The 13,187-nt window shown below is 43.4% G+C and overlaps 1 protein-coding gene across 2 annotated transcripts in view; it reads left to right on the top strand.

Moving 5' to 3' along the window:
- Mbtps1 (membrane bound transcription factor peptidase, site 1) overlaps positions 1–13,187 on the top strand; it is a 70,979-nt gene that overhangs the window by 55,790 nt on the left and 2,002 nt on the right. For both annotated transcript variants that reach the window (XM_045154123.1, XM_045154129.1), the window contains exons 18-22: positions 1,623–1,700; positions 4,546–4,686; positions 7,416–7,547; positions 9,582–9,708; positions 12,580–12,710. In XM_045154123.1, the coding sequence (XP_045010058.1) occupies positions 1,623–1,700; positions 4,546–4,686; positions 7,416–7,547; positions 9,582–9,708; positions 12,580–12,710 (609 nt within the window). The remainder of the gene's footprint in view (positions 1–1,622; positions 1,701–4,545; positions 4,687–7,415; positions 7,548–9,581; positions 9,709–12,579; positions 12,711–13,187) is intronic.

Raw genomic sequence — 13,187 nt, 5'->3', positions numbered from 1 at the left:
CAGTCTGGAAGGAACTAGGCTAGTGTTTTCAGAAAGTACATCTGGGGCTTAACCGAGATGCACAAGGGTTTAGGTTTAATCCTCATCACCACCAAACAAAAGTCCCTAAACAGGCCGAGGTTATAAGCTAAGTTGGTAGAGTGCTGGCCTGGCATTCACAAAGCCCTGGATTTAGTCCCCGGCACCACATTAACCAGGCCTAGTGGCCAGCCTAGGTTACATGACACGCTGTGTAAGAGAACAAACCTGTGAATCTATGTGTTAGCCACTGTAGATTTGTCTAGCTTTCCAATATGTAAGCATCCTTGATTTTAGTGCTTCCTAGAAGAGTCTTTCTTTCGTACATATTCTCAACAGGAAATACCTCATGGCTTTCTGATTATTTATAAAATCCTGTTTATGAAGTAACTTTGCCTATTTCACTTAAGAAATTTTCCCATATAGTAATTTTTAGTTTTTTAGATTCTAAAATAATTGAGTATTCTTTCTAGTTGTGCAAGCCCTGTCCAAACTTGTTTAGCAAAGTATGGTAGTGTACACCTATTACTTGGGAGCCTGAGGCAGAAGGATCAAGAGCTTGAGGCCAGCCTGGGTTACATAACAAGACCCTATCGCTAAAAATATAATTATAAAAAATATTGTTCAGAAACCACATTACTAATATTTTTTACCTGAGGTTTGAAGTGATTACTTCTAACTTGAATATGACAGACAATGGCAGTTGTTTCTTCAGATTGAGAAATATTAAAAATATAGCCAGGCGTAGTGGCACACACCTTTAATCCCAGCACTTGGGAGGCAGAGGTAGGATTGCCAAGAGTTTGTGGCCACCCTGAGACTACATAGTGAATTCTAGGTCAGCCTGAGCTAGAGTGAGACCCTACCTCAAAGAAACTAAAAAAAAAATTAAAAATATAGATACAGAACCCTTCAACACTGCTGGTGGGAATGCAGTCTGGTACAGCCATTGTGGAAATCAGTGTGGAGGTTCCTAAAACAGCTAAAGATTGATCTACCATATGACCCAGCTATAGCACTCCTAGGCATATATCCTAAGGACTCATCTCATTTCCTTAGAAGGACGTGCTCAACCATGTTTATTGCTGCTCAATTTATAGTAGCTGGGAAATGGAACCAGCTTAGATGTCCCTCAGCTGATGAGTGGATAATGAAGATGTGGCACATTTATACAATGGAGTTCTACTCAGCGGTAAAAAAAAAAAAAAGAAGTTATGAAATTTGCAGAAAAATGGATGGATTATACTAAGTGAGGTAACACAGGCCTAGAAAGCCAAGCGCCACATGTTCTCCCTCATATGTGGATCCTAGCTGCAGATGATTGGGCTTCTGCATGAGAAGGACAATACTTAGTAGCAGAGGCCAGTAAGTTAAAAAGGAGATGTAAAGGGAAGAGAAAGGAAGGGAGGAGTGTACTTAATAGGTTGGTATTGTATAGAATCATGGAAAATGTTAATAAAAATTGTGAAAAGATAAAAAAAATGTAAAAAAATCAGAAATGGAAAAAAATAAGTAAAAATAAAAATATAGATATAGTCTTTGGTCATTAAATGAGGGAAGTGTTGGGGTCTTCTGTGCTCCTGTAACTTTGAACTGTTTTCTAGTGTATTATGCTTCAGGATGCAGCATCGCTAAGTTTCCAGAAGATGGCATAGTGATAACACAGACGTTTAAGGACCAAGGTAAAGGACGCTTCTCACAGGCCTCTGCTTGTTGTTTTTTTTTTTTTTCCTTTCTTTTTCTCTCTTCCTCCCTCTCATAGTTTTATTGAATATAATTCACAGACCATAACATTTACTCTTCTAAAGTGTCTGATGATTGAGTGATTTTTAGTATATCTGCATACACACCCATCATGACCTACTTCTAGGATGTTTTCATCATTCATTACATTAGAAATTCCATTAGCAGTTCTCTCTTTTCTTCTTTGCCTCCTTGTAAAGTTAGTGAATTATTTCCTACAGTACCTGGCATAATAGGCAGGGGCTCTGGGATATCCCAAGGTAAATGAGACAGACTTGCTGATAATTTCAATAAATATGTGTAGTGACCACTGCAAAAGAAATGGAATTCCTTCAGGACTGGGGCACATGTATTTGTTACAACCTAAGTATTGTTTCACTTCTGTGATTGTCAGATTACTATGGAAATTTCTGGACTGTGTTTCAGAGTTGTTGGCTATATCAAGACAAAAATTTAGTTACAGAGAACCTATTCTGGGTAGCACTTCTGTGCAATTTTGCTTCACCTACAGTCAGACATGATCCAAGGAGGCCTGGATCGGTTACCACATAGTATCTGTAATACCACCTTGTGTGCTTAGTGCACAGCACTGGGCCTGACTAGTGAGCAGAGGTGGAACAGGGACAAGCTGGGCCTCTTCTGTTTTTTTTCTTTTTTTTGGGGGGGGGGGTTTCGAGGTAGGGTCTCACTCTGGTCCAGGCTGACCTGGAATTAACTCTGTAGTCTCAGGGTGGCCTTGAACTCATGGCAACTCTCCTACCTCTGCCTCCCGAGTGCTGGGATTAAAGGCGTGCGCCACCACGCCCGGCCCTCTTCTGTTTTTGAAAGCTAGGTGTAGGGCAGTAGGACAGTGACAAGACCACAGGACATTGTTTGTGCCATTACTCCCAAGGTGAGGTTTGAAATCATATGACTTTGTTCAGCTCTGAGTACCAGGATACTGTGCTGTACCTCATATGATAGGCTTGTGAACATGTGCTCGTAGATCCATTTCCTCCTGCAGTCAATCATCTGTTTTTCAGAATGACCAGCCACACCACTGTCAAGATTGCTATTTTCTATAACCAAGAGAGTGAGTTTTATTAGTTGAAAACTGAAAATTATCTTGGCATACCTGTAGTGGCTATGAGATAGAACCTTGAGCATATGATGATCATACCTTTTTTTAAAAAATATTTTATTTTTATTTATTTATTGATTGATTTGACAGAGAAAGAGGGAGAGAGAATGGGCATGCCCAGGCCTCAAGCCACTGCAAACGACTCCAGACATGTGTGCCCCCTTATGCATTTGGCTAACATGGGTCCTGGCGAATCGAACCTGGGTCCCTTGGCTTTGCAGGCAAGCGCCCTAACCATTAAGCCATCCATCCCCCTGCCTTCCCCTTTTGTTTGATGATCATATCTTGGCCCAGCTTACTGTGGTTTGGCCATTCTTTCTAAAAAGCTGTTCTACAGGGATTCACTTTCTGTTCTAAATACAAACAGAGCTAAAAGCCTTGGCCTCTTAGTGACTTGCTGTCCTCTGGCTGCTTATTGTTTTGTGAAGGGGACAATGAAAATGGATTCAATGCTGTATACTTTGTTTAATGTTCTGTTATGGTCTAAAAAAAGCCTTGGCTTCAAGCTAAATTATCTTTTGGGTACAAAACAGGACTTTGATAGTGTAGTCTATGCTGAATCAGAAAAGGCCCTTACCATTAAAAACAAAATTCAACATACTAAAGTTGTCAGGTATGATGATGGAGGGTTATCAGTTCAGCTTCTGAGAAGGCTGAGGCAGTAGGATTAATTCAGGTCCTGCTTGGGCAACTTAGCGAGACCCTAGCTCGTAATAATAAGAAAAAAATAAATAATTTTTTCAAGATAGGGTCTCACTGTAGCCCAGGTTGGCCTGGAATTCACTATGTAGTCTCAGGGTGACCTTGAACTCATGGTGATCTTCCTACCTCTGCCTCCTGAAAATAATTTTTTTTTTTTTTTTTTTTTTTTTTGGTTTTTCGAGGTAGGGTCTCACTCTGGTCCAGGCTGACCTGGAATTAACTCTGTAGTCTCAGGGTGGCCTTGAACTCATGGCAATCCTCCTACCTCTGCCTCCCGAGTGCTGGGATTAAAGGCGTGCGCCATCACGCCCGGCTCTGAAAATAATTTTTATCTATATAAAATTTTCAATTAGTTACATTTGCCCTACTTTTGTTTGTCTTGCTTTTTCAAGGCAGGGTCTCACTCCAGCCCAAGCTAACCTAAACTCACTCTGTAGCGCAAGTTGGCCTCAATCTCAGTGATGATCCTTCTCTGTCTTGCCCTCCTGGGTGCTGGGATTAAAGTTGTGTGCCAGCATACCTGGCTTGTCCTTTTATAATAAAACATGAAACCTCTGATATCAGTGTATGTAACTGAATTTGTGGACACTTCAGTTTAGCAAGAACTGTTTGCTGAGTTTTACTAAAACCAGATTGATGATGCTTAAGATATGCTTTCCTGTTCTAAAGTTTGAACTGTGTTTTGTTTTGTTTTTTTTCCTTTTCCCCCCCTTTTTTGGAGGTAGGGTTTCATTCTAATCCAGTCTGACCTGGAATTCATCATTTAGTCTCAGGGTGGCCTGGAACTCTCGGTGATCCTTCTACCTCTGCCTCCTGAGTCCTGGGATGAACTGTTTTGATTGAATATTAGATTTAGGTAAATTTGTCATGTAGATTAAATCTTTAGGTAACAACTACAAAACTTTTTAAAAAATTTATTAACAAAGCCTATCAATGCTGCTTTCATTGTTACATTATTTCAGGATTGGAGGTGTTAAAACAAGAAACAGCTGTTGTTGAAAATGTCCCCATTTTGGGACTTTATCAGATTCCAGATGAGGGCGGAGGCAGGATTGTGCTGTATGGAGACTCCAATTGCCTAGACGACAGTCACCGACAGAAGGGTAAGAATAAAGCACAAGGCAAGCCTGCAGTGGCAAAGAATCCCATAGCCTGCAAAAGCCCTGGGAACGTACTCAGCATGCTGGAGGGCAAGGAGGGGGATGCTCGTGAATAGTAGTGGCTCTCCTGAAAGGCAGGCCTCCAGACATGAGCCAAGAATCAGGGGTTGCACCTTTCTACTATTTTTATTTTTTTCATTTTAGAGATAAGTTGTCACGCTAGCTCAGGCTGACCTGGAATTCACTATGTGGTCTCAGGGTGGCCTCGAACTCACGGTGACCCTCCTTCCTCTTCCTCTCGAGTGCTGGGATTAAAGGCATGCACCACCACACTTGGCTACTCCTTTTTTATTTTTTAAATACTTTATTAATTTTCAGGGGGGATATGAATGGGTGTGCCATGGCCTCTTGTTCCTGCAAAGAAACTACAGATGTATGCACCACTTTGTGCATCTGGCTTTATGTGGGTACTAGAGAATTGAACCCAGGCTGTTAGGCTTTCAAGTAAGCACTTTCAACTGCCAAGTCATCGCTCTAAGCCCCCCCTTTCTCCAATTTTAATCTGAGGCTGACTGAATTTCAGTTGCTGTGTAAATCTTTAGAATATGGTTGGTTCTTTTAAAAGTGAAAAGTGAGGTTAAAGTAGATAGGAGATTAATGTTTTATTTCCACAGAGGTTCTTTTGTAGGATCTAAGCTGTCCTGGTAAGAGTCTTCATTAATATTTTAAGTATCTTAAAGGACTTTGCATGTTTGTTTCAAATGGCAGCTCTTAGGGTCCTCAGACTTTTGTCACTTGGCCAAAAATAAGCTACTTCAACAGCATACTTAACAATCTTTCTGCCCTTGAAGCTGCTGTGGTCCAAGTGTATATTAATGGGACTTGGAGGGGGCCTGGCATGGGGTGGAGCAAAGAGCCCAGATTGAGGGATTGGAGCATGTCCAGCCTTCTGAGGAAGGAGCCGTCTAGTCTTAGACCTAGATTCTAGATGTCCCCGGAAAAGAATTGGCCATACCGCCTGAGGCGTGTTGACTCAAAGGCCAGTTCAAATTAATTTCCCTCCCTGTAGTATGTGCCATTATAGGGTCAGTCCATTTCCTGCCCCCAGGAATACCTCCAGGTTATTGACAGAAGCTCATGTACCTCTGTTCCCTTTGCCCCCTTGCCTCAGAGCTCCCATTCTCAGTAGATATCACATGGTCTTGCCATCTTTGAATGAATTCCATTCTGTCCCTGCCCATAGAGGTCCAGAGCCAAGTGTGGCACTCAGGCAGTTGTTCTAGTTCAGTGGCAGAGGTACTGAGTGTCTTGAGACGTGAATAAAGGCTATCCACAGTCAGCTGCAATGAGAATGTGCTAGTAAATATCATGCTTCACACGCGTGGGGAGTCTGAGTGTGCCAGTTTAATTGACCTAAATTAGTTTCTTAACCTCCGTTTACCCCTCTTTTATTTTTCTGTAGATTCCACTTTTTTTTTTTTTTAAATGACTGACTAGATTTCTCTAGGTGACACTTAGAAATGTGTTTTCCTTTTTGTAACTTTTATTTATATGAGAGTAAGAGAGGGACAGAAAGAGGCAGAGAGAGGGCCTTCAGCACTGGAAACAAACTCCAAACACATGAGCCACCTTGTGCATCTGGCTTCTTTGGGTCCTGGGGAGTCAAACCTGGATCCTTTGGTTTTGCAAGCAAGCATCCCAACTACTAAGCTATCCCTCCAGCCTTGTAGATTTCATTTTTTAAACAGTCAAATCCTGTTCTGGATCAGTAGCTTGGTGGTTAAAAGCACTTGCTTTCCAGGAGTGGTGGCACATGCTTTTAATCCCAGCACTCGGGAGAAAGAGGTAGGAGGATTGCCATGAGTTGAAGGCCACCCTGAGACTACATAGTGAGTTCCAGGTCAGCTTGAACTAGAGAGAGCCTCCCTCAAAATAAAACAAAAAGAAAAGCACTTGCTTTACAAAACCCGACTACCTGGGTTCAGTTCCCCAGTAAAGCCAGATGTGCAAAGTGGTGCATGCATCTGGAGTTTGTTCACAGCAGGAGGAGGATATGGCACACCCATACCTTGCATACTTTGTTTCACTCTCTCTCTGCTCACAGATAAGTAATTTTGTTTGTTTTTCCCAAGTAAGGTCTTTCTCTAGCCCGGGGTAGCCTTGAACTCATGGTGATCCTCTTACCTCTGCCTCCCGAGTGCTGGGATAAAAGGTGTGCACCACCACACCCAGTAATAAAATATTTTTTTAAAAAATTAAGTCCTGTGACTGGGTAAGAATATTTCCTATGAAAGCATGAGGAACTGAGAAGGTCTAAGTTCAATCTCTAGCACCCACATTGAAAAATAAATAAAAAGCAAACAAGCAAAAAACTTGGATGTGCCAATTTACATACCTGTAATCCCAGTTTTTTGAGAAGTAGAGATGGCAAAATCACTGGGCCTCACTGGTCAGCCATTTTGACCAGAAAAAACAAAGACAGCTTCAGGTTCCTAGTGAGAGAGATTGTCCCAGGGAAACAATGTGGAAAAGCAAGAGGAAGACACCCAGTGCTTTCCCAGTGTTGGCCTTCACTCAGGTGTGCACAAGTGCACTCATCTGCATACACACATGCTTACATTGTGCATAAACCACATGCCACCACATATGCATACAATATGTACACACACATGCTAAAAACAGAAGGGAAGAAACATACAAAGTCCTTAACGGCATGCCTGTTGACTCTGCAGACTGCTTTTGGCTTTTGGATGCACTCCTTCAGTACACATCATATGGAGTGACCCCTCCCAGCCTCAGTCATTCAGGGAACCGTCAGCGCCCTCCTAGTGGAGCCGGCTTGTCCCCTCCTGAGAGGATGGAAGGTAAGTGTTCCCCAATGAAGTCTCAGCAGGGGCTTGGGGCCAGTTCAGTTTTGCTTTAGGAAGTAGTACTGCTTGCCCACAAGTGTGGCCCACCCTTAGTGGATACCATGGGTTAAAATTGTGTGTGTGTTCTGTATGCTTGTGCCTGTGGGGGTCATAGATCAACACTGGGTGGATGGAGTTCTCAGTTACTTTCCGCCTTGTGAGACATTGTTCCTCTGTGAACCCAAAACTCATTGAGTCTGCTAGACTAGCTGGACAGTGAGCCCTAGGCATCTGCCTTTCTCTGCCTCCCCAGACTAAAATGGCAGGTGCACACTGTCATGCCCAGCATTTTACTGGGGTTCTGGGGATCCAGCTTCAGGTCTTCATTCTTGCATGGCAAGCACTTAGCCACTGAGCCAGCTTCCTAGCCAGGCCATGGACAGTTTTCCTAACAGCTGCTGGTAGCCAAGCAAGGGCCTATCCTCTAACCAGGATGGACAGGTGCTGTGGGACCTGTATGCAGTTGCTTGCCTGTGCTGCCTTAACCCCAGTCCATGTTCACTGTCTGTTGTCATATCTGAAACAATGGCTCCTGGGGTCTCAGGGAAAACTTGCCAGCATTTTGGGATGTTCTATGGATACCAAGCACCAAGTTGGGTGCTTTCTGGGGATTAGCTTACTTATGCTTCCTAGTAACCCTGTGGCAGTGGATAGGACTATTTTCAGTGTGCAGATGAAAAATAGGAGTGAGAGTAACTATTCTGGGTCACCCAGGTAGGGTGCAGTGGGCCCTAGAGAACCCTGCACTCCAAGGTCTTTGCTAGTTGGTGCTCACACGCCCATAGAACTAAACGTTTCTTTCTGGATGCACTGTCCACAGAAATGATGTGAGCCACAGCTGTCATTATAACATTTTAGCAGCAGCTAGGCGTGGTCGTGTGTTAACTGTAACACCAACACTTGGGAAACTGAGGCATTTGAGTAGAGAATTTAAGGTTAGCTTAGGCTGCATAGTAAGATCTCACTTCAAAAATAAATAAAAATTTAGGGCTGGAGAGATGGCTTAGCGGTTAAGCGCTTGCCTGTGAAGCCTAAGGACCCCGGTTCAAGGCTCGGTTCCCCAGGTCCCACGTTAGCCAGATGCACAAGGGGGCGCACGCATCTGGAGTTCGTTTGCAGAGGCTGGAAGCCCTGGCGCGCCCATTCTCTCTCTCTCCCTCTATCTGTCTTTCTCTCTGTGACTGTCGCTCTCAAATAAATAAATAAATAAATATTTAAAAAGGAGGAAGAGGGGCTGGAGAGATGGCATAGTGGTTAAGTGCTTGCCTGTGAAGCCTAAGGACCCCAGTTCGAGGCTCAATTCCCCAGGACCCATGTTAGCCAGATGCACAAGGGGCGCACGCGTCTGGAGTTCCTTTGCAGTGGCTGGTAGCCCTGGCGCGCCCATTCTCTCTCTCTCGCTCTATCTGCCTCTTTCTCTCTCTGTCACTCTCAAATAAATCAATAAAAATCTTAAAAAAAAAAAAAAAAGGAGGAAGAGGAAAGGCTAAAATCAAAGATTTGTTTTTTAGTAGCTACGTTAAAAATAAAAAATACATTGGTTTTAATACATCATTTCAGTTGCTCACTACCCATATATAGCTAGTGGTTACAGTATGAGATAGCACAGGTTTAAGAAATGTAAGAGACTGAAAATAAAGCTGCTTTGTTTTCTTAGCTAAAGGATTCAATATTCCAGAAGAAAAAGACTTCCATGGTGCTATCCTGGGGGGGTCTTGTGTATAGCTAATGGAGAACAAAGGCTCACTTGCCAGTGCCATCCATGTACACATGTATGGCCCTTTAAGAAGAGCTAGGCTGCTTTGCACTGTCCTTCAGCAGGCTGGGGGCATCCTGTCAGATATGTTCCCAAAGTACATGGGGGACAGATGACAGGACACAATGGGCTGTTGGCAAAAAGATCCAAAAGGAATCTCAAACCCATGTTTTCTTTCCTCTGTTTGAATAATGATGATCTCCTTTTCTATTGTCTTTCACTGCTAATCACAGGAAACCATCTTCATCGGTATTCCAAGGTTCTTGAAGCCCACTTGGGAGACCCGAAACCTCGGCCTCTTCCTGCCTGCCCACACTTATCTTGGGCCAAGCCGCAGCCTTTGAATGAGACAGCACCCAGGTCGGTGTCTACCTGCGTTCTCCCCTTTCTTCTCCAAAGCCTGAGACTCTCCATTTTTTATAGGAGAGAATGGAATTTTGATGACATCATTATCAATCAATCAAGTCTTCTAGCTTATTGTTTGTTGATGGTTATTGGAATGACAAAATCTCCTTATTACCCTTTAAGGATGTACTCTTTGAGGTAGAGTGCTTTGGGCAGTCCTTGTTTAAAACACTGTTATCCAGCTGTCAGTTGAGTAGGAGCTCTGGCTCTCATGAGCAGGTTGAGGCTTGTCACTGCGTTTGTGCTTCCTGTCCAAGGTGTTGATTATGAAACACAGATAGGTCTCTCTCTGCTGTCATACCTCAATGTGGAGGCTGCTCCAAGTAGTCATGATTTCTGCCTTGGGATCCCAGCCAGGAAGACTGCTAGGTGCTGTTCACGTCTGGTGCTGGCTGAAGCACCATATTCCATGCAGGCCATGACCTCTGTTTGCATTTCTGTACAGAACTTCCAGTGTGGCTTTGCTTCTCTGGCTCTAACATGACCTCCTCCTTTCATCATTTTCCTTCATTGGCCCAGATCTGAGCTCCCACTGCTATTTGTCTCTTCAGCCAGGCCCTGTCAGCTATTTCTCTAGCTTATACATTTCTGCATCTCAATTTGAGGAAAGCGTTAGCAGGGTTTGGTGTACCAGTTGCAAGCCTGTTCTTCTTGCCCTGTGCCCTGTCTCTCCCTTCTATAAGCTCCCTCTGAAGATGTGTCTTGCCTGCCTTTCCTTCCTATCCAGGTTGCTCCTGTGCTTGGGTCAGTGATGGGCAAGTTTGACATGGGCAAGGCCCTGTCTACATTGTGGGGACAAGGTTGCCTGTAGTAAGGTGTTAAACTTGTCTCTGCTTCTCTGTTCAACATGGAGTCCTATTGTGCCACTCAGTGGCTCTGCCTTAGAATATCCTTCACAGGAAACAAAGTGGTGTAATCATGTCATCTTTCTCAGCAGCAGGGCTCTTCCTGCACCTTTAATTGCTGTGTACTTTTCCATTTCAGTCAGTGTCCCTTCATTTCAAACTTCTAATGTGTTTCTGTTTTTGCGTCCTTATTTATTTAGAACCTTCTATTACCCTAGCATTCACACCACACTTCATATTCTAAACATGACTAGCAATTTGTGCTCAAAAGACAGTCCATTTTAGCTAACTTTTTGGAAACCTAATTATTCTTTCCAGTGCTGTTGAAGACTGAGAAACAGATAACAGTATACTTTCATATCTGCCTGTCCATACCTTTCAAATTCTGAGCCCATTCAGGTCATTGATAATGGACGGCTCTCAGAATTGGATTTGAAATGTCACTTGCAGTAATCCCTTCTCCGTAATACAGTGCTACACTTCACTCTTATCTCACATTCCACTTCTTGTGAGAAATTATTCTCAGTTCTCAGAGGCCTAGATGGAGGTATATTCAGAATCTCTAGAATATTCCAAACCAGTGTTAGACAACTGTAGGCGGCTCTCAGCCATGCCATGGGCAAATTCTCATTGGCATGAAAGGATGCTTTTTCCTCATTAATCAGGTGTCCTTTTTTAGGTGTCCTCATTGTGGGAACGTCTGCCCCTCACCAGTGTGGTAGATTCTCTGGTGATAAAATGACTGTGCACTTAGCTCAGATACTCCCTAGAAAGTATCATCACCAGTAAATAAGTTCCAGGACAGACAGCACTGTTAGGATGGCAGGATCACCCCCTGTGCACTTAGATATAAGGTTTTAAAGCCTATATGTCAGTGACTATAGCTTGTCAGTTAACTTTTCAGACAAATTAACCCTGAGCTGTAGCATTGAGTCATTCAAAGTAGACCAAGTTGTTGTCTTGTCATCATGCTCAGCAGGAGCCCCTGGGGGCTTTGCTTCTCCTCGCTGCCTGGGAAGCCTCACTAGCTGCTAATGCTAACCTCACCATTCGCTGGTTTTACACTGACTTTCACCCACTTGCTGCTAAAGGGACTGGGTGTCTTCACTCAATCAGAGTTTAAAAGTAAAAGATGTAGGCTGACAGTTTCCACATGAAGTGACAATAGAAAGACCAAATTTGTTATTTGCAAACATTTATCCTCTCTTAAGCCAAAATTGTACTTGTTTCCATTGGCATCCTAAGCACTAACGGAGGTGTCCTTCCAAGCTGTCTGCTGCTGTTTGTAGTGTCTTGGCCACTGCATTTTTTGCTGTATTTGCCCAACTAAGTTCCTCACACTTAAAGATGAGTAATACTTTGTTCCTACACAGAATACCCTGTCTTTTATGGAACACACAGATTTTGTTGATCGCCAGCCACCCCACAGCTGAGGCAGGGGCTGACACACACATGTGCATGCACACGTGCATGCACACACTCAAGTGCGCACACACTTCTGTTTGGTGACTTGTGAGTTCCTAAGGACACCATGATGGCCAGTTTCTAGCACCAGTTTACCCAATTCCTAAGTGTGATTGTTGTGGAGTCGCTACACTGCCTTGCTTTGTGTTTGTCAAAGCAAGTTGCTTGGAGCCCCAAGCAGAAGATCTCCAGGGCTCAACACCAGGCTTCCTTTATCTCTACCTGCTGGCTCCTCTCAGATAGCCAGTCCCAACAGTCCTTCTACCTTGCTTGGCAGTGTTCCCAGTGTTAAGCAGAAATGGGCTTGGGGTGGGGGTGAGGGCAATATTGTTAACCCTGTAGTACTTTTCCTCTTGGGAACACAAATCTCAGCATGATGGACTTTATTTTGACCTTCCAACCTGTGAATTGGCTCTGGTTGCCCTATGTATAATTTGCTGTTTATCATCTATTAGCTAAGCTTCCTAGGTGGTTACAGTTGCTTATTTTTATTTTGTTTTAATCTATTTCCTGGAAGTAATCTTTGGAAACATCAAAAGCTACTCTCCATTGACCTGGACAAAGTGGTGTTACCCAATTTTCGATCGAATCGCCCTCAAGTTAGACCTTTGTCCCCTGGAGAAAGTGGTGCCTGGGACATTCCTGGAGGTGAGTCCTTAGGCACTGTCTCGCTGTACTAAAACCTGCTGTTGGGTTCCAGGTGGTCTCCTCTCTCCCTCAGGAAGAGAGTGAAACCCTTCCTTTTCCTGAGGGACTTGGTGGTTCTGGCTTCTTTGTGGTAAAATAAGCAAGGCCAAGAGTAGGTTTAAAAGCTGAAGATGTTGTTTTGTTCTAAAAAGTTCTGTGTACATTTTGTTGGTTTGTTTGTGCATGCACGTGCATGTACACACATGGAGGCTAGAGGTTGAAGTTAGTTGTCTTCGTCAGTTGCTCTTCATCTTATTTTTAAAATTTTTTATTTATTTTCCACTGCAAACAAACTCCACATGCATGCACCATTTCATGCATCTGGCTTTATGTGGGCACTGAGTAAGTGAACCTAGATGGTGAGGCTTTATAAACAAGTACTTTTAACCACTGAGCCATCTCGCTGCCCCTTTCACCTTATTTTTTTAAGACAAGGTC

This window comes from Jaculus jaculus, chromosome 1 (assembly GCF_020740685.1).
Source record: "Jaculus jaculus isolate mJacJac1 chromosome 1, mJacJac1.mat.Y.cur, whole genome shotgun sequence".
Lineage (NCBI taxonomy): Eukaryota > Metazoa > Chordata > Mammalia > Rodentia > Dipodidae > Jaculus > Jaculus jaculus.
The sequence above is the reverse complement of the archived record's forward strand: the minus strand, read 5'-3'. Positions and strand labels throughout refer to the sequence as shown.